Source organism: Eretmochelys imbricata, chromosome 6 (genome assembly GCF_965152235.1).
Source record: "Eretmochelys imbricata isolate rEreImb1 chromosome 6, rEreImb1.hap1, whole genome shotgun sequence".
Lineage (NCBI taxonomy): Eukaryota > Metazoa > Chordata > Testudines > Cheloniidae > Eretmochelys > Eretmochelys imbricata.
The window spans coordinates 119,597,475-119,622,941 of NC_135577.1; the positions used below are offsets into that span (position 1 = coordinate 119,597,475).

General features: G+C 45.0%; 1 protein-coding gene across 1 annotated transcript in view; it reads right to left on the minus strand.

The window, feature by feature from the left end:
* The window catches only part of PRKCH (protein kinase C eta), a 167,696-nt gene that overhangs the window by 58,048 nt on the left and 84,181 nt on the right, over positions 1–25,467 (minus strand). Inside the window, exon 10 of the mRNA XM_077820580.1 lies at positions 12,953–13,107. Within this exon, the coding sequence (XP_077676706.1) occupies positions 12,953–13,107 (155 nt within the window). The remainder of the gene's footprint in view (positions 1–12,952; positions 13,108–25,467) is intronic.

Genomic DNA, 25,467 nt, shown 5'->3' on the forward strand with positions numbered 1-25,467 from the left:
CTCCTGGCGGCCCCAACCCCTAACCCAGCCCTCCAAACCCCTTGGTCCCAGCCCGGAGCATCCTCCTGCACCCCAAACCCCTCATCCTCAGCCCCACCTCAGAGCCCACACCCCTAGCCAGAGCCCTCACCACCTCCCACACCCCAACCCCCAATTTCATGAGCATTCATGGCCCACCATACAATTTCTACCCCGATGAGTCAAAAGAATAGTAAATATGGCAGGCGACCAGCTTGGCTTAATGGTGAAATCCTAGCGGATCTTAAACATAAAAAAGAAGCTTACAAGAAGTGGAAGGTTGGACATATGACCAGGGAAGAGTATAAAAATATTGCTCGGGCATGTAGGAATGATATCAGGAGGGCCAAATCGCACCTGGAGCTGCAGCTAGCAAGAGATGTCAAGAGTAACAAGAAGGGTTTCTTCAGGTATGTTGGCAACAAGAAGAAAGCCAAGGAAAGTGTGGGCCCCTTACTGAATGAGGGAGGCAACCTAGTGACAGAGGATGTGGAAAAAGCTAATGTACTCAATGCTTTTTTTGCCTCTGTCTTCACTAACAAGGTCAGCTCCCAGACTGCTGCGCTGGGCATCACAAAATGGGGAAGAGATGGCCAGCCCTCTGTGGAGATAGAGGTGGTTAGGGACTATTTAGAAAAGCTGGACGTGCACAAGTCCATGGGGCCGGACGAGTTGCATCCGAGAGTGCTGAAGGAATTGGCGGCTGTGATTGCAGAGCCATTGGCCATTATTTTTGAAAACTCGTGGCGAACGGGGGAAGTCCCGGATGACTGGAAAAAGGCTAATGTAGTGCCAATCTTTAAAAAAGGGAAGAAGGAGGATCCTGGGAACTACAGGCCAGTCAGCCTCACCTCAGTCCCTGGGAAAATCATGGAGCAGGTCCTCAAAGAATCAATCCTGAAGCACTTGCATGAGAGGAAAGTGATCAGGAACAGCCAGCATGGATTCACCAAGGGAAGGTCATGCCTGACTAATCTAATCGCCTTTTATGATGAGATTACTGGTTCTGTGGATGAAGGGAAAGCAGTGGATGTATTGTTTCTTGACTTTAGCAAAGCTTTTGACACGGTCTCCCACAGTATTCTTGTCAGCAAGTTAAGGAAGTATGGGCTGGATGAATGCACTATAAGGTGGGTAGAAAGCTGGCTAGATTGTCGGGCTCAACGGGTAGTGATCAATGGCTCCATGTCTAGTTGGCAGCCGGTGTCAAGTGGAGTGCCCCAGGGGTCGGTCCTGGTGCCGGTTTTGTTCAATATCTTCATAAATGATCTGGAGGATGGTGTAGATTGCACTCTCAGCAAATTTGCGGATGATACTAAACTGTGAGGAGTGGTAGATACGCTGGAGGGGAGGGATAGGATACAGAAGGACCTAGACAAATTGGAGGATTGGGCCAAAAGAAAAATGATGAGGTTCAATAAGGATAAGTGCAGGGTCCTGCACTTAGGACGGAAGAATCCAGTGCACCGCTACAGACTAAGGGCCGAATGGCTAGGCAGCAGTTCTGCGGAAAAGGACCTAGGGGTGACAGTGGATGAGAAGCTGGATATGAGTCAGCAGTGTGCCCTTGTTGCCAAGAAGGCCAATGGCATTTTGGGATGTATAAGTAGGGGCATAGCGAGCAGATCGAGGGACGTGATCGTTCCCCTCTATTCGACATTGGTGAGGCCTCATCTGGAGTACTGTGTCCAGTTTTGGGCCCCACACTACAAGAAGGATGTGGATAAATTGGAGAGAGTCCAGTGAAGGGCAACAAAAATGATTAGGGGTCTAGAACACATGACTTATGAGGAGAGGCTGAGGGAGCTGGGATTGTTTAGTCTGCAGAAGAGAAGAATGAGGGGGGATTTGATAGCTGCTTTCAACTACCTGAAAGGGGGTTCCAAAGAGGATGGCTCTAGACTGTTCTCAATGGTAGCAGATGACAGAACAACGAGTAATGGTCTCAAGTTGCAGTGGGGGAGGTTTAGATTGGATATTAGGAAAAACCTTTTCACTATGAGGGTGGTGAAACACTGGAATGCGTTACCTAGGGAGGTGGTAGAATCTCCTTCCTTAGAGGTTTTTAAGGTCAGGCTTGACAAAGCCCTGGCTGGGATGATTTAACTGGGAATTGGTCCTGCTTCGAGCAGGGGGTTGGACTAGATGACCTTCTGCGGTCCCTTCCAACCCTCATATTCTATGATTCTATACCCGGATGTGGCCCTCAGGCCAAAAAGTTTGCCCACCCCTTTACTAGAAAGAGCTGCACTTTAGACAATGGTTCTGTACAAATGGGGAATGGGGCTAACTTTAACTTTTGAGCACATAATTTTACATTAACTTTATTTCAAATTGATTTGGTCTCAGTGGAAACCTTCTGTCCTTCCTGGCTATTATAAACCTTTCTTGTAAAATTAGTCTCTTTAAAAGGCTTGTGTAAACCTCTCTCTAAGTGTCACGGCCGGTCAACTGAAACATCAAGTTTATGAACCTGTTACAAAAACGTGTTCCTTATAAAAGTCTATAGCCTATGAGACATGTGATCTTGTCAGGCCTTATAAGCTAAGAAAGGTCATGATCTCATAAACCTGCCCCAGTTCCCAGTTCTTGGACTGGGAGATCTCCAAAGCAACTGCAGCTCCTGGAAGATTCAGTAGGTGGCACTCTTCCTTGTAAGTCAGTACTGAATGCTGTTAGGGGGCATGGCACTGATGAAATTGTATAAATGGGTCCCTGATCACTTCTTCATTAACAATTCTGTGGCACTTTTAACAACAGTTACTGTTAATCCCTAAATCATGGCCACATTCTAATCCAGATAATTACATTGTGCCCTCCAAAGGCTTGAGGGACCTACCAGTACTCTGCTAAAGACTTGGACTGTCTCAAGGGATGGGACTTCCGCCACCACTTTCCTTCAATGTGCTAACTAACTGCAGGGCTCGTCTTCACTACAACTTACGGTGGGCCTGGCCCAGCCTGGTACACAGCTAAGGGGCCATCTACAATGCAAGAGTAAACCATGAGAGAGCAAAATTATGCTGGAACTGGGTCTAAATGACATGGTTGTTTCTGTAGCACAAGTGTACACTCAGGAAGGCAAAATGTCATGACCCGAATTAGAATTTGGTGAAAACACGGGCATTAGCACCCTGCTCTCTTATGAAAAGTGCCTCAGGACCTTCGTTGCCCACAGGTGGTTGGGATCTTGTTTTTACATCACATTCTGAAGAGGAGCCTCCCAATCAAAAAGAGAACAACTTGTCTGGGCCTGAGAGATCCTATACACTCACTGAAATCATTGGCAGCTGCTGGTGCATAACACCTCTCCATGCTGCGCTACCCTATAGAGAATACCTTGCGGGGGAAGAGAAGGAAGGTAGAAGTGTCATAAGAGTCAAGAATGTATAGGCTGGTTGAGCAGACGACTGTGTGCTGCTGATATAGGAAGCCTGTGATCTGTCTGATCCCTACTAAACTCTCTGAAGGAAAGGAGCACTTCAAAGACAGGTTTGCACCTTGGTGTGCATGTATAATGCCTCAGTTTCAGGACACTGCAAGTGAAACATGACAAGAGAACCTAGTAGACAGCAAATCTATATGCCAAATGCTGCACTGATTTGCCTTGGTCTGAGCTGGGATACAAGAAAGCAGCTCACCCATTTAAATCATTAGATCAGTATAAAATTAATATGTGCCTTTTAAAAAATTTATACATTAAGTACGCTCTCATTCCAATCCCTTTTGTTATTTGTTCAGGCTAGTATATATGGCAGCACTCATAGGCTATAGTCCAGAATACTGTAGCTCAGATATAATACTGATATCGTGTTTTGCTTTTTTTTTTTTTTTTAAGTATGCTCAACATTCAAGTGTCCTTTATTTCCCTCAGAGAACTAGCAAGCTGGAAAATGCAAACTAAGAATAAGCTGCCTCAAGAAGAATATTGCATACACGCTTCACACGAAGTTGTGAGCAAACTCATATATCCTTGCCGAAGTTGATCATCGTGTTTTTCTTTGGATGTAGGTTTAAAAAAAAGCGCACAACTACTGCACTATGAAAGAGGATTCTACACACAACCTTAACTGTGATGATGCTTTTACCTAGTAATATATAGCACAAACTGAGCCAAAATCTGCTCAAAATCTGAAAGACTAGCGTAGTCCAGGGAGCAAAGACCTATGATTTGGCATATGAAAAAGCATGTCCTTAATTCCATGGCTGAATTTCATTCTAATTTTTCCCCCATGTATGATGTGATATGGAACTGCAACATACTTATCAACATTCTTCAGAAAGCAGCTCTAAATAGCAGGTGCTGACTTGAGAATTAAACCACAGCTGATATTTCTTTGATAATGCTAGTAAAATGTCACTTCTGCAGCAACACAAGAACATGCATGAAACTGAAAACCCTCTTTATAAAAAACAAAGCCACAAGTTTATGGGAATTATTCTTGAATCTGTGGTTAACAGCAAAAACCAGACTTTTATCTAGTGACAGCTTCAAAATGAGGTGATCTGAGCAGCCACTGAAAATTAAAGGGCTACCATTAAAGTTATTTATCTTGAAATACTTAATTTTGAAAGATGGAAAATTTCAGTATTGTTACATTTAAAGCTACCCTGGAAGAAGAGCTAATTATGCGGGGCTATTCTGGATCATCCTCTAAGTTACTACTTTATTCAAATGATGATTTATATTAGTATAGACCAAAGAGGATTGTTGGAAAGACACTGGCAAAATGCTTTCATTTCATAAAGTTTTTTCGCTGATGTTTCAATATCCTTTCTGTTAATAAACAGCACCAATCATTCTAACATCAGGTCAAATGGCTCCCTCCTGTACATCTTCCTCTGACCTGCAAACTGCTTCCTATGAGTCACTATATCACATGACCATCCAAAGAGCAATTTATGAGTTAAAAGACTGACTGATTTCCTCACTGGCTTCAACAATCGATAAAGCTGAGACTTTTAGACCAGATGGAGGGATCATATTTAATAAAACTGACACCATACATGAAAGCACACTGTTCTTTCTGGCTAGCATCCTTATCTAAACTAAGATAATCTACCATGCATTTATAAGGCACCCAAACCTCTGGGATCTGTGTGCTACAGACACACTTACATTTTCTAACGAGCTCCAAACCAGTTTAATTGCCGAATCAGCCCTTGGACATCTCCAATACCAAGGCTTAGTTTTCTGTCACGAACTATAGCGACAGGTAGGAAGCTCCTAGATATAAACAGATTGACTCCTCTCGTCCAAGGGACAGGCAGCAGGAGAAAGCATTCAAACCACAGAGCGGGCGAGGTATTAGATTCTGTGCAGACACGGTTCTGTCAGTGACTGACTGAAAATGACTATTGGAGGTCACTATTTTAAAACCATGTTGGTTGTGTAATTATCTGGCAGGACCTCCCTTTCGGGGCTGGTATTCTACACAAGGGAAAAATCAGAATGAAATCTATCCATGGGATGGGTGGACTTGCTTTTACATGTCGGTCACAGTGCTTTAGAAGAGCAATATGCGTTGTAAATATCACAGGTAACGGCTGGGCTATATTGGAGTTGGGGAATATTAAAACTGCATCTTTTTTCTTTTCCATTTTATAAGCTATGTAGCAGACCATTTTGTACTTTAAAAAAATACAGCGAACTCTGCTCTCTACCTGCCTCTCTACATTTTCTGGGAGCTCCATCTGCAAAGAGAAAGAGCTTTAGCACACTTTCCCTAACTTATTTTTTTGCCCTGCTCGACAGAAAACGGTTACTCACCTTCCTGTAACTGTCGTTCTTCGAGATGTGTTGTTCATGTCCATTCCAATCAGGTGGGTGCGCGCTGTGTGCATGACAGTCGGAAGATTTTTCCCCTAGCAGCATCCATAGGGTCGGCCTCGGCGCCCCTGGAGTTGCACCTTAATGGCGCCCAATATAGGGCCCTGCCGACCCCCCAACCCTTTCAGTTTCTTCTTGCCGACTACTCTGACAGAGGGGTAGGAGGATGGGTATTGGAATGGACATGAACACCACATCTCGAAGAACAACAGTCACAAGGTGAGTAATCGTTTTTTCTTCTTTGAGTGCTCATTCATGTCAATTCCAATCCAGTGACTCACAAGCCCAAGTTCAGGATGTGGGGTCGGAGTCGTCCGCTGATCGGAGCACTGCTCGTTCGAAGGCCGCATTGTCTCTGGCCTGCTGGGTGATTGCGTAGTGTGTGGTGAAAGTGCGTGTGGAGGACCACATTGCTCCTCTGAGGATTTCCTGGGTGGGAACCTGCACCAGGAACGCCGTTGAAGAGGCCTGAGCCCTGGCGGAGTGCGCAGTGATCGAAGGAGCAGGCACCCTTGCCAAGTTGTAGCACTCACGAATGCAGGACATGATTCATGACGAGATATGTTGAGAGGAGACAGGAAGACCTTTCATCCTGTCCACCACTGCCATGAATAACTGGATGGACTTTCGGAACGGTTTCATTCTCTCGATGTAGAAGGCTAGCACCCTGTGGACATCCAATGAGTGAAGCCTTTGCTCCCTGGCGCTGGAATGTGGCTTTGGGCAGAACACAGGGAAGATGATGTTCTGGTTGATGTGAAACTGTGACACAACCTTCAGGAGAAAAGCCAGGTGAGGCCTGAGCTGAACCTTGTCCTTATGGAATACAGTGTAAGGGGGCTTTGATGTTAGGGCCCTGAGCTCTGACACTCTCCTAGCTGAGGTTATCACCACCTGGAACGTCACCTTGTATGAGAGATATAGCAGGAAGCACATTGACAAGGACTCAAATGGCAGCCCCATAAGTCTGGATAGGACCAAATTGATGTCCCAAGCCGGGACAGGCTGTCTGACATGCGGGTATAGCCTGTCGAGACCCTTAAGGAAACAGCTTACCAACAGGTTAAGACTGAGCGTCCCTCTGCACCTGAATGGAAGGCAGAGATAGAAGCCAAGTGAATCCTTATTGACAACATCGACAGTCCCTGCTGTTTGAGATGGAGAAGATAGTCCAGTATTAGTGGCACTGAGGCGAGCATCAGAGACGAATGGTGCTGTGTCGACCAGACTGAAAATCTCCTCTACTTGGCAAGGTAGGTAGCTCTTGTGGAGTGTTTCCTGCTGCCAAGGAGAACTTGTCTGACTTGATCAGAGCAAGAAAGCTCCACCGGGTTCAGCCATGGAGCTTCCATGCCGTAACGTGGAGCGACACAAAGTTTGGATGTTGGACACAGATGTGATCCTGAGTTATTAAGTCCGGGAAGAGTGGCAAGGTGACTGGGGCTTCCAAGGACATTTCCAGGACTGATGTGTACCAGTGCTGGCGGGGCCAGGCTGGAGTTATCAATATCACCAAAGCTCATTCACTCTGAATCTTGAGGAGCACCTTGTGAATGAGAGGGATGGGCGGGAACACGTATAGGAGAAGGCCTCCCCATGGGAAAAGGAACGTGCCCGCGATAGAGTCTGGGCTGTGATTCAGGAAGGAGCAGAATTGCTGATCTTCCTGTTGCGTTGTGTGGCGAACAGGTCTATCTGGGGAAAACCCCACTGATGGAAGATTGAGTTCACTATGTCCAGGGGAAGGGACCACTCATGGCCATGGAACAACCTGCTGAGATGGTCCACCAACTCGTTCTGTACTCCAGGGAGGTACGATACTTGCAGGTGTATTGAGTGTGGTACACAGAAGTCCACAGCATGAGGGCTTCCTGGCACAGAGGAGAGGAGTGTTGGTGTCGCTGTGGTGTTGTCTGTAATGACTGATACACATCTCCCTGCTAGGTGGGTTCTGAAAGTCTGGCATGCCAGGTGCACCGCTCTCTGATATTGATGGTGTAGAGCGAGATCTGCCTGAGACCAGAGGCCTTGTGTTCTGAGGTCTCCCAAATGTGCCTCCCAGCCGAAGCCTGATGCGTCTGTCACTAGTGAGAGGGATGGTCACTAGTGAGAGGGATGGCTGAGGGTTGGTGAAGGGGACCCCTGCACATACTACTGTGGGTCAAGCCACCACAGGAGGGAGTTGAATACCAGGTGAGGCAGGGTTACAATCCTATCCAAACTGTCCCGGACTGGCTGATACACTAACGCTAGCCATGACTGAAGAGGTTGAAATCTGAATCCCTACTACGTAGATCTCAGGAGTTTCAGGCAATTCCTTGCTGTGGTGGTGGGGAACTCCCTGAGACCTCGTATGATGTCACCCAGGGACCGAAACCTTGCTTCTAGGAGGTATGGCCTGGTTTGTATCGAGTCCAGTACTGCCCCCTATGAACTCTATCCTGTGAACCGGGGACAGTGTTGATTTCCCCTCGTTCAGGAGGCCCCAGTTCATCAAATGTCATTCTTATGAAGTTGACCTGTGCCTCCACTTGGGACCTGGAGTGATCCTTGATCAGCCAGTTGTCGAGGTACGGGAACACCTGTACCTGACCCCTGTGTGGGAATGTGGCCACAACAGCGATGCACTTGGTGAACACTTGAGGTGTCACTGTCAGGCCAAAAGGGAGAACTGAACCGATCATGGTTGTTGTTCACCACAAACCTGAGGTATTTTCTGTGGGGCATAATCATTGCTATTTGAAAGTACGCGTCCTCCAAGTTAAGGGTGGCAGGAGGGGCCTCCTTGGGCTTGGAGGCAGGAGAGCGACCCCGCTCTGGCCTTTTCTTTTTCTGGGGCACCGGGGACTGAGACCGGTGTCTCTCAGAAGATTGTCTATGGGCGGACCTGTGGCAGTGCTGTGATTCCTTGGGGTCCTTCCTCAGCACCGGCTTGCACAGCTTCAGTGCTGGAGCACTGCGCACCGATGAGGAGATGCTGGGCGTGGGCTCTGCCAAGCACGGGTAGGATTGTGGACGGAGTGCTGCCTCCATTAGAAGGATCTAGAGCCTTTGTTCCAAGTCTTTTAAGGTCCAAGGGTGGAACTCTTTGCAAATTCTGCACCTCTCCTTCTGGTGGCTCTCCCCGAGACACTGCAGACAGGAAGGGTGCAGGTCGCTCTTAGGCATTAAATTTTCCACATCGTCACAGAGCTTGAACCCTGGGGGACGGGGCATACCCTTGTACCAGGGGAGCGTTGGTGGGGATGACGAACCCCCAAAAGGAAACTTATGAACTACTACTAATACTAACTAGCACTAACCAACTCATGCCAATCCCTTTTGTTATTTGTTAAGGCTAGTACATACGGCAGCACATATAGGCTATAGTACAGCATACTGTAGCTCAGACATAATACTGATATCGTGGGGTTTTTTTTTTTTTTTTTTTTTAAAAGTATGCACAACATTCAAGTGTGCTTTATTCCCCTCAGAGAACTAGTGAGCTGGAAAATGCAAACTCAGGGCTAGTCTACACTGGCAACGCTTTTACATGGCTTGTGTGGTCACGGCAGAGCGGTGGGAGAGAGCTCTCCCAGCGCTCTAAAAAACCCCACCTCCACGAGTGGCGTAGCTCCCAGTGCTGGTCCACACTGGTGCTTTACAGCACTGAAACTTGCTGCACTCAGGGTGGGGTTTTTTCACATCCCTGACCGAGAAAGTTGCAGCGCTGTAAATTGCCAGTGTAGACAAGCCCTAAGAATAAGCTGCCTCAAGAAGAATATTACATACACGCTTTACACAGCGTTGTGAGCAAACTCATATATCCTTGCCCAAGCTGATCGTCGTGTTTTCCTTTGGATGTATGTTTAAAAAAAAATAAAAAAGAGTGCACAACTGCTGCACTATGAAAGAGGATTCTACATGCAACAAGCTTAACCGTGACGATGCTTTTGCCTAGTTGTATACAACACAAACTGAGCCAAAATCTGCTCAAAAGCTGCAATACTAGCAAAGTCCGGGGAGCAAAGAACTATGATTTGGCATATGAAAAACCATGTCCTTAATTCCACGGGTGAATTTCAGTCTAATTTTTTCCCCTTGTATGATGTGATATGGAACTGCAATATACTTATCAGCATGCTTCAGAAAGCAGCTCTAAATAGAAGGTGCTGACTTGAGAACTAAACCTCAGCTGATATTTCTTTAATAATGATAGTTAAAAGTCTCACTTCTGCAGCAATATACAAACACGAAGAGTGGACACTGCCCAAACGCACTTGCAAAGCAAGAGCAACAGTTTGTTCCAGCTAGTGGTCACCAGCAGTAAGAAGGAACTGAGGGGCTGGCGGGTCAGCAGGGTCCTATATTGGGCGCCATGAAAGCATGACTCCTGGGGGCACCCAGGCTGACCCTATGGATGCTGCTAGGGGAAAAATCTTCCAGCCGTCGTGCACACACCTGATTGGAATTGACATGAACCAGCACTCGAAGAAGAACAGATGATTGCTGAGCACCAAGCTAAACCGGTTTTGAAAACAAGTTTTCAACATTGATATTGTGAGAAACAATCTGGGAATAGGCTCAGATGAGCGAAACCTTAGGAGCTAATGATCAAATAGTGTTTGGCCTGATCTACAGTACAAAATAATACCAATGGCCACTGTCTTCAAGGGGCTGTTCTGCATAGGCACAGGAGTCTACCCGTGTGGATCCTGTTGCAAGATCTAGCCACATATTTGTAACCAGACTGTAACATAACGTGGTTGAATCGGCACAGAGCATGTCCACACCCCCACAAAGCTCTTAACAGTCCTGGCATACCATGTAAAGGCCTGGCTGGAGAGTGGGGCTGTGGCAGGATTGTCAGGCCATAATTGAATATGAAACATGACAGATTTGCTGTTGGGAACCCCTGAAAGAATCTGTGTAATCTAATTAGCCAGCCCTCCTACCCTCTGAATGAGAGGACATCCTGAAGTGCATTGCACCAAGTGTTATAGAAAGTACTCTTAATCATGTCCTCCCAGTATCTTCGATGCTCACTGCGCTAGACATTCCATCCAGGTCTATGAAGTGTCTCACATAGTCTGCCCCCTTGCATACATGCTGGAATTCTCAAAAATTTCTGGCATCATGATCTTTGCCAGACCAGCCTCCATGATCCAGAACCAGTGATCCACTCTGGCCTGATGATCACAGGGTAATCAGATTGGCAATTGTGAAGCGTTGGGGCATTACACAAGGGACAGTCAATAGCCAAACTGGCTGTGATAAATGAAGGGGGGCAGGGAAGGGAAGGGACCGCTCTCTTTTATTGCCACCCAGCCAGCCAGCCAGCCATGAAGTCCCTCTTGGTGGCTGTTCTTTGCTTGCTTTACCTGTGAAGGGTTAAAAAGTCTCCCTGGCTAGGTAAAAGAAAGGGAGTGGGCACCTGACCAAAAGAGCCAATGGGACGACTAGAACTTTTAAAAACTGGAAAAAACTTCCCTTTGGTCTGTTGCTGTTCTCCGGGGAAGAGGGGAACAGGGCAGCAGTTATGATATGAGAAGCTTGAAGCCAGGTATGAAAAATCATGAGATCATACTAGAACTACTTATTTGAAACCCCCAGATGTGTAAGTAGATGAGGAATCTCTAGAAAGACTCGATTAGGTTTATCTCTTTTATTTCTTTATGGCTTGTGGACTCCGCTGTGCTAACCCCAGATGCTTTTGTTTTATTTGTAACCTTTAAGCTGGACCTCAAGAAGCTATCTTGATGCTTAATCCTTGTATTGTTTCAATAAAATTTACCTTTTTTAAAAACAGGATTGAATTTTTGTGTCCCTAAGAGGTTTCTGCATATGTTGTTTAATTAGCTGGTGGCAACAGCTAATTTTCTTTGTTTTCTTTCTCAGCTCTTTCCTGGAGGGGGGGTGGTGTAAGAGCTTGAGGGTACCCCATAGGAATGAATTCCTAAGTGCATCTTCCTGGGTTTCAAAAAGGGGGTTTTTGCACTTGGGTGGTGGCAGCATCTCCCCACCCAAGGTCAGAGAGAAGCTGTAACCTTGGGAGTTTAATACAAGCCTCGAGTTGCCAGTATCAATTTTTAAAAATCCTTGCAGGCCCCCACTTCTGGACTCGAGTGCCAGAGTGGGGAATTAGCCTTGACACTGGCCCTCCAGACCCTGATGGATTCTGGGATTGGAATGCTATGTAGCCATGGAGAGGGAAATGGTATCTTGAAAAAACACCCATAATCCTCTAGCCTGACAGGAGCATCTGAAGCTTCATGGGGACAAAACTTAGATTTTCCTAGACTGCACTGATATAAACACAATCGTGCAAAGTGGTGGGTGTGGACAAAAGATGATGTCTGATATTTAGTGGTGCTAGGAAAAAAAAAACCTTGTGTGGACGTTCTGAGTCATGTTAGAAGTGTGTGTTGGACTCATTGTTCTGTCTGTTGCATAAATGGGCATTGAGGGGGAATGCAGAGGAACAACAGCCCCGGTTGGATTCAGGCCATGCGGACAGGGCTATAAATGACAAATCACTCACTGGCAGGGGATACAGCTCATCGTATTTATGCCCCAGATAACACAGAACGCTTTCACCTAACCTACTCTCTCTTTGTTGTGACCTTGATTTGTACTCAGCAGCGGCAGGCTACGCTGATTCCTATTGAGAGGAGGCATCTGTTTTTCAGCAGCTAACACTCAGCAGCTATCCAATTTCCCATTAATACAGGCGCCTTGATAAGTGCAAATGTCTGTGGGCCAGATGCTGAGCTGGTGTAAATCAGCTTTGCTTCACTGAAGTCAGTGGAGCAATACTAGTTGACACCAATTCAGCATTTGGCCCCGTATCTTGGGCATGTAAGGGTGATATTTTCATTTCTGTTCCTAGACATATAACTGGTCTTGCAATGATGGTTCCCCTCCCCTGCTCCCCGTAGTAAATATTGTATCAGGTAGTTTCCCTGCCTCCTGCAGGCTGTGAGCACCTTTGACAATAAGCAGCAAGGAAACAAAGGGATTGTCATTACATTTGCTAACTGATTCCCAGTGGCTAGCGAGGGATTATTCGCCCAAGTGCAAAAAGGGCAGTTTAGACCAGGAGAGTAAATGAAATCCAGAACTCACCGATAAATGATGCCTTTCTCGTGGAGAAACATGAGGGCTGAAATAATTTCTGCAGCATAGAAGCGGGCTCGAGCTTCATCAAACCGACGGGACTTCTGAATATGGAACATCAAGTCCCCACCATTCACGAACTCCATGACAAAGAACAGGCGATCCTTCACAGACACACAAACATAACATGGACAAAAGAGCATTAATCAGCTTATCCTGTCCCATGCAGAAATGAATTCAAATCTAAACTATTCTCCTCAAAACAAAAGCAGAAAAAACACCAAGCGATGCTGAAAAATGTGATCTTTCCAGGGAGGTTAAGTCAAAAACTAGATCTGTCAAAGCCCCCCTCCCAAACATCTCAATAATGAAATATGTTCATTTGGTCTGTACACATGAGCAGATGCAAGCTTACAAAAAGACTCCTAGAGAATTTAATAGATAATTGTAACCTTTCTATAGGTTTTTATTAACCACCCCAATCCAATTCAATAGAGAATTATATCCCTTCTGTAGATATCTCTGGATGGCTCAAAAGATCTATAGAAAGTATCTCAATCTTTATTAGATGCTGAGGCTTCTTAAAGTAGAATCATACTTGAATTTCTATAGATCATCTACTAATTTTACCCTCTACTATACTCTATAGGGATTTGAGACACAGTTAGGTGCACATGATGGAGTGCAAGTAATGCACAAGTACATATTGTAATACTTTCAATTCTAGGACTTCAATTTCCCCTTTATTCAGGGAATAGGTGTTGACTGTCAAACTCAAGATGTAAATACACTAGATTTGTGGGCATCACTATGCCATGTTTGCTCAGATTGCTTATAGGGCATAGCTTTACCATTTTAAAGGAAAGGTTATAACAATAATGATGTCACACCTAGAGCATCCCTAGAATCTGCTTCAGAGAATTTTTATTGCTTTACAAGCTAGGATTATGGAAATGGTCTTTAAAATCTTGAAATGTCAGCCTTTCATAACATTGATTATTAATCTACAGACCTTTGTTGGATGTAGGAGATGATGAAGACTGGGTATACAGTAAAGACTCTGCTGTGTGAAAGTGCAATACATAGTTCCTTGCAGTAAATGAGCAAAGAGTCACTGAACTGATGCTATTCTTTGAGTGCCTATATTTTTGCAGAGGTCCATAAATGTGGAGAAAGCTGTTGAATATGCAGTTCATGCAGCTGGATCTCCAATTAAGCAATCTGGACACAAAAATGAAAAATGTGCATGTGCAAAATTGGTGCATGCTCTGTGTTGGGGGGCATAGGGAGGAAAGAATGCAGTCCAGTGTATGCAAAAAAATTGCAAATGAAAATAAATCAAAGGCTTGTTTGACCTTGGCTCAAAATTTGCCTCCATGTTTAAATATCATTATGTTCTGTTCTTCTAATTGTTTTGTCACTAAAGCTTTCATTCTGAACCACAGAAAAGTCCCGTCTGGAAGGTAAATAAAGGATTAACTTGAGAAAGTTTGATTTCTTTATGATGCTTTTTGACCTGCCCTTCTCCAAATCCCCCTCCCATGATTGAGCATTACTAATCTATGACCCAAGGTTTTAATCTCATCTCTAAATTCTGGGTGTTTGGTTCTCACCAGTCTCTTACATCTGGCCAGCTTGAAATGACCACTGCCATTAACATCTTGAGATGCAAACAGCAGAAGAAAAGCAAACCAGGAATCCTTTCATTTTACAGCTGGCGCTGAAGACATAAGAGGGAAGCCAAATGGCTTGTGAGTGGTGATAACAGCATTCCTCTCTTCACCCTCATGGGCCTTTGTTAATCTGCTGCTTGAGTTGATGGACTCTTTCAGTTCTCTTCAAAAGCAGCAAAGTTAAGACAGATGAGCCCCCAGACCCGGGAGTCTAAAAATACTCAGCCAACATTTGGAACTACTGTGGGGAAAACAATCACACCACAAGAGCCTTAAATGCTGTTTGAAATCCATACAAACAGCAATGATCCTTTACTGTTTCCCTCTGGTCTAATATTAGAGCTCGTCTACATGGAGAAATAGCCTGGAATAGCTATTGCATACTAGTTCCCCATGAGGACACCCTTATTCCTTACTATGAATGTCTTTGTGTGGTTTACCTTAATCCATATGTACTTAGTTCTGGGTGAAGTAATAAACTGCCGATCAAATAAGAATAACCAACTCTCCCAATCTGAGAAATACTGTCAAGGTAAAAGTTGACCTGAAAAGAACCTAGCCTTAACATTAGTAAGCTAATGCTTCCTTGACTCACTGGACTAAGCTACACTGCATAAAAGGTACTCTTACTAGGGAATAAGCGTGCGCACACAAGAAGTTAGTGAAGAATAGCTGTTGTGCTTTAAAATTTTTCTGCAATAGCACCTCAGTGTAGACAAGCCCTTAGAAGGACGTAGAGCAAGAATAAGGAACATACACTGTGGTAAAAACAACGAGGAGTCCTTGTGGCACCTTAGAGACGAACAAATTTATTTGGGCATAAGCTTTCGTGGGCTAGAACCCATTTCATCAGATGCACGGAGTGGAAAATACAGTCGCAGGTATAAATACACAGCACGTGAAAAGGTGGGAGCAGGTATGAAATCTGGTAGAATTTACATCAGTTCACTAGGTCATGGCCCACCTCTTCATTCAAATTCCTCCTTAAAATTCCTTCCTGACCCACTGCCTACATGAAGTTATTTAATTCACCAGCACCATATTGTTTGGGTATGTGTATTTAGGAATATAGTGATTGCAATAGTGCAGTGTTTTTCACTGTTGTTTCTTTTTTTATAGCTGAACTTCAGGAAAATGAAACCACTGCAATCCCCTCCTATCTTAATTCATATATGCTCTGCTTCCCCACCCCAGCTAGTCCTTCATGACCTCCTTGGGGGGCATACCTCACACTTTGGGCTCTGTTGCTGTACATTTTCATAGTCTAATACTTCCCTCCTTTCTCACATGCTTACAGGTGCACTGAAACAGCAATATTTAAAATATCATTGGCATCTGAATTAACAGATATTGAAATGAATGGGGCAGTCCACAGCTATTGTTTCGGGCTCTCCGCAAACTCAGGCAAACATCACTACATGGGTTACATTCAGGTCACAGTCTGAAGGTTTTCTCCGCAACCATAGCAGCTAGAGACTTACCTCTGCATACGCTCACATGCAGAGACTATAAATCAGGATTGTTTCGCTATTGAGACTCTCCCATTTAGCCTTCAGCATAACTTCTGACTATCCAAATTAAATTCTTTCCCTCAGGGTTGCTAATTGCCCAGTTTACTAACACTTTTCAGTACTGTGGGTCTGACTAAGTAGAAGAGATGGGGTGGGTATTGTAATTTGTTCACAATTTAGCATTTGTGCATTGGCTTCTTACATGCATGATAGCATATATTATAAAGATCAGCACTAATGAATATGCTTGGGGGAGGAGGAACTAAGTAAGATTTTCTATTGGTATTCACAAGTGGGGCCATCAACCTGCTAAACTGCAAAGACCAACTAAATAATCACTCCAAAGGTATCCCAAGGAGAAAAATAAGCATTCTGAAACAATGACATTTTATTAACAAAGGATATTACAGCATTTAAAAATAGGGACAAATATTATGAAATGTCGATGAACCAGGAAGGGGGGTTTACACAGCAAATGGCTTTAATAATAAAGTTAGGGGTAGATTATCTGGCACTCCACAGCAATGCTTGGCACGCCCAGAGGATGGGCAGGGATAGAGAGCTTTACATCGCTATTCTGCCTCTCCTGACCTTGGGCTCTCAGCACAAGTTAGAGCAGTCTCAGTGCAGCTCTAACTCGTACTGATGGATAAAGGCTCCCAAGGAGCTACTCCGCAGGCCACGACTGCCCACTCTTCACTTGGGAATGTCCCCTGTACTGAGGTGGGGCAGAGGGGGCGAGAAAAGTCTTCATCTGCTAGTTTAAGACAGCTTTCAGTCCACTTTGAGTTGCTGGATAGGTACAAATGGGAGTTAGGATGGGCTGAGGATTGGACTGTGTTTTTGACAGAGACGCACTGCTGAAATCCTCCTCAGTGTTTTACATGCTGTGTCTCAGAAGAAGCTTTCCCTGATCTGTTATCTTTGTCTGACACTAGCAATAAGAAGAAATTAAGAATTTGAGTCAACAGGAAACAGCGACGTTAGAGGCTTCACAGCAACGACAACCACAACAGGAAATCCTGTTGCACCATTTTGGATTGGAATCAACAATCAACAAAGCCACAGGGCCAACTGTTACTGTAAATTAAAGAAACAATTCAGTGAAATAAAGTGATCTGAGTCAGACGGGTTTGTTTTCCGGCTGGCCAGTGTCCAAACATGAGTGCTGTAGATTCCTCTGCAGGACAATTCGGTTTATTTCTCATCTTGCTTACTAAGCTGGCAGGAGTTAGGAACAGGGCTGGGCAAATAATGGTGGTGGTCGCAGTGAAAAAAACAAAAATAATTTGGGATCAGACAAACAATTTTTTAAAAAGTTTTTCTTGACAAAACCAAAAAACTGCAAAAAAACAAACAAACAAAAACAAACCTGGGGGGAAAAAAAATAAAAGTTTCAGATCAAACCAAATGTTTTGGATAGCACCACAAATGAAATGTTTCTGGATTTTCCCCCCCCCGATTTGTTTTCCAACCGAAATGATTCACTGCATTCAACCCAAGTTTGTGAATAGTTTTGGTTGAGCTGAATCTGTATTTTTTGGTGAAAAACATATTCTCTCTCACACACACACACACGCACAAAATTCCCCAGTCAAGAGTACTGTGGGAGCTACATGCTCTGTCCCTAATGAGGGGGCCTCATGTAACTCAAATGCACCTCCTCCCTTTTGCTTGGAAAGGCACCCTGGGGCTTTGAAGGGAATTTCTTCCAGTTAGGCCCGGATTCTGCAAGCTGCTCTGGGTAGATTTCCAGGGGGCTCTGTGTGGGCACTGAGCAGCTTGCAGGATTACGATTAGGGTTAAGGGTATGTCTAGACAGCCCGTTAGAACAAGCTACCCAGTCCAGGCTGACAGGCTTGGGATAGCAGGGCTCGTGCCAGCATTTTCAAAATAGGTGGGTAGACCGGGCTTTGAAGATGCAGCTCTGGCTTGAAATTGGGCTCTGAAACCTACCCCCTCCCATCCCCTTGGGCTTCAGAAGTCGAGCTCCAGCCCAGCCAAAATTTCCAAAGTGCTGCCTACACAACTATTTTTAGAGCACTAGCATAAGCCCATCTACCCCAAGTCCGTCAAACCAGGCTGTGTAGAAATACCCTTTGAGATTAGTGGCTGGGACACTGGCGCTTTTGTGAGTGAGCTGATTCAGGCAGGAATAGGGACACTGATTTCTAGGACTGTCTGGGGCACTGAAGTGAATGGCATCTGCCTGTGAAAATAAGTTATAGTTGCATAGCATGGAACAGCAAATGAGATACACTTGTTCTCCAAAGCCTGGCACATACTTATAACCATGTCTGAAACGCTCTTCAATGAAGTGAGCTGTAGCTCACGAAAGCTTATGCTCAAATAAATTGGTTAGTCTCTAAGGTGCCACAAGTACTCCTTTTCTTTTTGCGAATACAGACTAACACGGCTGTTACTCTGAAACCTCTTCAAAAACTGTTACAGCTAGAATTGGCTGGAAAACAGAGATCCCTTCTTGTGAAAAATTTCACTTTCTTGAGGGGAAAAAAAATCATCCCCCCAAACAGGACAAAACTTTCAGGCAGAAAATGAAATGGATAAGATTCCTTCCAGCTGAGGAAATCTGGTTTCAATTTTCCCCAATTTTTTCATTAGAATTGTAATTTTTCCCACAGATATTTTCCGTCAAAAAAATTGTTCTGTTGGAGAATTCCTGACCAACTCTAGCTATAACATAACAGAGCTGTAACACAGTTAGTGTCCACACACAAAATGGTTACAGGCTGTGCGAGATCAGCATCAGTCTAGAGACTTGCCTTAGGCAGTCTATCTGGTCTGCAGCTCAATGATAAAGACTTCTGGCATGAAATCCTCACCTCTGCTCAGACCCCTTTATGCTTAATCAAAGGGCTGGAGTGGCATAAATGGGCCCTAAAAATCCCAGTTCAGGACAGAAGACAATTCCCCTGATGCAGGAATGGACTAAGAGGGCAGTAAGGCAGCTTCAGGGAAAGCGTCCTCACAATTCTTTGTGTAGGGGGCATACCAGGAGCGTGTCAGGGCAGGGATGCATCAGAGGGTGGTGCAGAGATTCTGAGACATGATAGGACCCATAGAGAAGCCCCAAGGAGGCTGCCCTACTTAGATAGGCCTCCAGATCTGTATAAATTACACTGGGGGCCTCTCCTGCCCTCAGAGCAGCCCAAGATTGAAAGGGTGCAAAGGTGGCTTAAAGCCACATTAGACCCTTCTTCCTTCAGGCTGCACAGCATAGAATCTCATCCTGAAGTTGTCATAGGCCTCAGTCCTGCAAACAGATCCATGCAGGCAGACCCCTTATACCTACTGACTCATGTGAATGCCTTTGTAGGATCAGATCCTTAATTACTCGTTTAACAAAATTTAACTACGAGCAATTTTATTTTTTTCATCGAAAGACTTTAAAGTTTGTAGTGTTCATATAAGGGAGCATTTGGAGGAGACTGAAATCTGGTATATGGTTATCCAGCATGTTCAGAAATTCCACTTGAATGTGGAATTCCACACTGTGTAAAGCATTTAATCTCCACATATATGGCTGGTGCATGCGATTCATTGGCAGGCAGATTTAGGGCCCAATCTGAAACCCATCAAAGTCAAAAGACTCCACTAGAGAGCAAGGGACATTTTCACTCTCTGTTCCCTTGTTGAAAGTGCTTTACAACAGTACTCAGCAATTTACTCTTTGCACAGTGGAAGCCAACAGGGTCAGGTCAGTCTTTGTTCAATAATGGAATTTTATTAGTTCATAATAAATAAGTAGTAAATAAGTGTAGGGGTTGGACAGCTGGTAAAAGTATTATCATCATGCCATCTCAACGGCAGTCGGTTTGCCTCAGGGCTACTCAAAACTCCTGCTTTATTTATTTTTTTTGCATAGCTCTGCAACCTCACACAACCCTACTCACTTTAAGTCTTGGCTGGAAGCTTGGAAATCAACGACTGTTTTCTAAATACCATGCTGATAAAAAACACAGGTCAAACTTCACCAGCATTGCAGTGCTCTATCTACAACGGAGTCCAGATGCACTAGAGCATGGAACAGGCCAAATGATTTATTTGACAAATTTCACAATTTCCCCCCCAAAAAGTTATGAGTCAATAATATGACTGATCATCTTAGAAACTCTCACCCACTAAGCCAGTCCTGAATCCTAATGAGCTCTGGCATTCTAAACTAAGAGGTTTACACAATTACAGAGGACAGACTGATAGACTGGATAGTACTCAGCAGTGTCCAGAGTAAGAAGGGATTAGAAGCAGCAGCAGCGGAGGAGAGAAATGGAGAGAAGTCACTAATACAATCTTTCTTTGGAAAGTGTTCTGAAGTAGATTTAATTTTGGAGCCAGATTCCTAGCTGTCTGCAATGGAGCTATACTGATTATACTGACCTTCAAGGCCTTTGCTTTCAAGTCAGAATAATTAACGGAGATAAGCCATTACGTCCACTCCAAACTTTGTCATAGGAATTGTTCATACACATTAGCTATGGCTCTTAAATACAGTCAAATTGATGATAGCCAGTGGCACACTGTTTAGCTGGCCATTTGGAAATCTTGTGGACTCTGACAAGGACTACGAAAATTCAGCAATTAACAGTTAATTGCAAACTCATTTTGTTGCAATTTCACTGGACATTTTATTTGCATGCTGAAGCCTTCAATCAGTCCACAAGTTCATGCTGCTATGAGCAACAATTTATGCCTAGGAGAAATCAAATTGCAGCATGCCACAAATAGTATTATGAGCCCTGTAAACCTAAAGGCTGTGAACTGCTGGGGTTTATTTATTTTTTTATGTTTTTGTTATCTTTATTTAGCTAATGAAGGCATAATGAAAAACTAACACATTTCAGAAATGACAGAGTAATGCTGCATTTATTTCTCCAAAGCAAGCAAAATCATGCATAGTGGCTGTCCTTTGAGAGGGCAGAGGACTTCCTCTCATTAGAAGAATTTAATCTAGGGTTTTGCCTGGCTTATATTTAGTGAGTACATTTCTGAGAAACACACATCAGTTTCTCGCTCTGGGCCTGCTCTTACAACAATGAATTCCTGACGTCACAGTTCCAGCTCCAGGAACTGCTGAGTCATCATTTGACAGTGCTTTGTTATTTTACACGGCTGATAGCAAGCACAAGACAAACTTCCATTCACCGCACTCCTAAAACAACTGAACATTACTTCAGGAAACTCCCTGGAGGCACAGACAATTAAACTGGTTCTTTCCAGCTTCCTGTAACATTTCTCCAGTCTCTCTCTGAGTAAAGGCGTGTGAGAGAGTGTGTGAGAGAGAGAATCAGTTAACACTTCATCAGTGCATGAGAATGCAACAAACTAAATCACAATGTTGGTGTATTTTCTTTACCCCTTCCGGGTAGTGGAAACCTTGTCTGCTGCAGCAATTTTAAGAGGTTTCAAGTCAATCTCATTCATCTCTCTGGAACACTGCACCCTTTGAGGTACCAGAGGCTCCTGGCTGGTCGCCCCAGCCCAGGAAGGGCTAATGCCAAGCCCAAAAGTCTGCTCAGGCCCTTCCTTTGGGGAACTGTTTTATTCTTCAACACAAAAGTTAAACAAAGCTATTCTCTTGACCAAAGCAGGCTGAAAAGCCTTTTCCCCTGCTTCTCCCTCCCCCTGCTCCTGGGGCCAGCAACAGGAACCCACCCCCCTCCTGCAGCAATCCTTTTCATCGGAACCACTTGCTGGCTTTTACAATCACTTGATCAGTCTCAGCTAGGAGGCAGCAGATCCATCACAGGTGATGTTGGGCCCCAACTCCTCTTAAAGGGCTGCCCCTCCCCACCCCCTGTGACACATACCTCCTGCAAACTCTATGTTGCTCCTCCCACTACCTTAAGTCCAAGTACATCTTATATGACACAAAGGTTCCATGGTGAACTCATCACATGATCACAAAATTCTACCCAGAATGCACACAAAGGGATGATGTTTATTGCTGCTTATTTATTCATTTCTATTTCATTAAAAAAAAGAATCCCCAAATCTAGGGGTCTAAACATGGAGTTAAACACTAAAAGCACATCCCCCCCAAAAAACCCCTCTGAGTCCTTATCCATAAAGTAAATACTTCCACCCACTGTAAACAAAATATTCTTCTCCTGCTTCATTTGTCCCCTTGTGAGGAGTGTGAGAAGCTATGTAGCCCTGGCAGCATGTCTGGCAAGTCAAAGAGTCAGGTCCTGTTAGCTCTAGAAGGGGAATAAATTTAAGAATCAAGGGCACTTGATTATGTCCAGCCACCAACTGCTCCCATTCAAGACAGGGAGCTGTGAGTGTATGCATCTCAGCTACTGCAGCTGCCATAGGATCGCACAAGGAGAGAGGGCTCTCCAAGGATAACCGGGACCACACCACTTGCAGCCACGTTTTCAAAGGCAGCCCCTGGATTTGGGTGCCTCCGTTTGTGGGCACGTGACTTGAGACAACTCTGGACCGAGTTTCAGAGATGCAGTAGTGCCTGCAGCTCCCCCTGGCTTCAGACGAAGTTGTGGGTGCTCAGCACCTCTGGAAACTAGGTTCAAGATCTTTCCAGTGGGGGGTCCAAAAATTAAGACACCCAACAGTCACTCTGAAAGTGTTGGCCTTAGGGCCTGATTTGTCAGGCCTGTGCCGACCTCTTAAACATCATCTAGACAGCAAAGCAGGTTGCTCCCTCAGCCAAAAAAGCATTACCCCTGCCTCAGCAAGGCCGAGTCTCAGCTGGCTGGTTCTCAGCCAAGTTATGACAGCACTAATTTCACCATGAGTTGGCCCCCAGCCACACAGGCTGTTCGTGAATTGGTTCAGTTTCAATCCCTTCTACGCCACAGATTCACAGATTTCAAGGCCAGAAGGGACCATTTGATCACGTAGTCCAGTGGTTTTCGAACTGCGGGTTGGGATCCCAAAGTGGGTCGCGACCCCGTTTTAATGGGGATGCCAGGGCAGGTTTAGACTTGTTGGGGCCTGGGGCCAAAGCCCGAGCCTAACTACCGAGGGCCGAAGCCCAAGAGCTCAGGTGACAGGACTTCAGCTTTGGTCTCCCCCCAAGAGGCACTAGGGGCTTGGGGTTTGGTTTTTGCCCCCCTACCTGGAGCGGAGGTGGGGGGGGGAAGCTCAGGTGGGCTCAAACTTCACCCCACCCTCCTGGGGTTGTGTAGTAATTTTTGTTGTCAAAAGGGGGTTGCGGTGCAATGAAGTTTGAGAACCCCTGATCTAGTCTGACCTCCTGCGTCATACAGACAAAGTATCATCCAGTTACCCCTGGATGAAACATAATAGCTTGTGTTTGACTAACTTCTAAAACGTGTAATAAACCGTTGTAGATGGAGGGGCCTATATAATGGCTCTCACATTGTTCTCCTATCAAAAATACCCTGTCCACACAGGTCAGGAAAGTCACCCTAGCTAACAGCAGTGGTATTTAAAGCATGGATGCAGCTAACACCATATTAATTCCTGTATGAGAGGGTCATATTTTACACGTCACCAATTTAAATCAGGACATGCAGGATCAGATTGATTTTTCCTGTAATAGTCCATAGATTGGAGGCAATTCACTCTGCCGATAGGAACTACACTGCTTTCGACACTCATGGAGTATCCTGTAAACTAATCTACACTCTAGAGTTGGTGATGAACATAAGAACTGCCATATTGGGTCAGACCAAAGGTCCATCTAGCCCAGTATCCCGTCTTCCGACAGTGGCCAAAGCCAGGTGCCCCAGAGGGAATGAACAGAACAGGTAATCATCAAGTGATCCATCCCCTGTAGCCCATTCCCAGCTTCTGGCAAACCGAGGCTAGGGACACCATCCCTGCCTGTCCTGGCTAATAGCCATTGATGGACCTATCCTCCATGAACGTATCTAGTTCTTTTTTGATGGCCTCAAAAGATACTATTCCACACCAGAAAGGAAGGCAGTAACCTACACATCCTACACTTGAGTACCTCAGCTACAGTCTGACCAAAAAAGGGCTTTGTAGCAGGTCCCTAACGATGCTTCCCTTTCTGGCCTCTACTTATGACCCAAAGGAATGCCAAGCATTACTGAGCCTCTTGGAACATGCCATGCTAGAAACATTAGTCTCAGCCAAATCCAAATGTCGTGGCAGAGGGCTTAATGTCTACACAAGGGGTTTAAACCAGATTAAGTCAAATTAATCCAGTTCAAAAATGCTTGCATACACACAATGCAATCCATCACAGCACACAATCTCTGCATTTATCACAAACTCTGGAATCCTCTTCCAAAGTGGACTACATTTGTTGCAAATTGAGTTAGATGCAATGTTGCTGTTGAGCAGAGCCAGATAAAGCACAAGCAGATCAGTAGGACCTATATTGAAACCCAGGATGACCGGAAATAATCTGGCAAAGGACTTGTAATCTACCCATTTTCTGAGGAACTGGACAGGATTTTGCATAAATACATAACCACCCAACCCAGAAAGGTTGTGGAACCTTCTGACCACTCTTCTCCACCCCTCCCAAGGATAACCAGCAACACTCACTGGAGGATGAGAATGAAGAGGGCAGTGAGCAGTTGTCCCCTGAGAGCCAGGCTCTGATGCCAGCCAGGTAGAAAGTCAACCCAATTCCTGTCCTGCAACAACAGAGCCCAAGTCCCAGCCAGAAACCCAGGCTGGGGTCCAAGAGGCAGATCCTCTGGAGGGAATTTCAGCACGTATCTATATTTACAATGTATTATTATTTGTGGATAGCCATGATAGCTTCTGTTTCAGGTGCCCCATTGCCCCAGCCATTTTAGGCAGAGGTGAGCTAGGAGACTTTCCAAGCCTCCAGCCCCTGCCTCCCTCCCTCCACCCATGCTGTCTGCTCACCTCCACCCCCATATACATTTCCAACTACCCTGCTCCACCCAGGTAATCAGCCTCTGTCACATGCTAAAGCCTTGATCATTGACCATTTTCGGGTCATGCCACGGAGGGCAAATGCCCTTCTACCTATTTTCCTTTCCACTCCCCTCATCTGTCCTGCCCAGTGAACACCCACACCTGGCGGTCTTCAAACATAGCTGCCTCATTGCCCGCTGCTGCCACAGAGGAGAAAAAAAAAAAGATCCAGTCAGCAAGAAGTAAGGATCCAACAAGTACATCTGCACTTTAGGTATCTGTAAATTACTCAAATCTACCAATTATTTCAAGACACTAGAGAGAAAAGGATGGATGTTTACAACACCGGGAGTGGATCAACATCTTCACTATAGCTGTAGCTTTAGCCCGAATACCCTAAACAGGCTCCTACGAACCCCTTCTCAGGCAGAAGCTCCAACATTTCCCCCCGCTTTCTGATTTACTTTCCCATTAG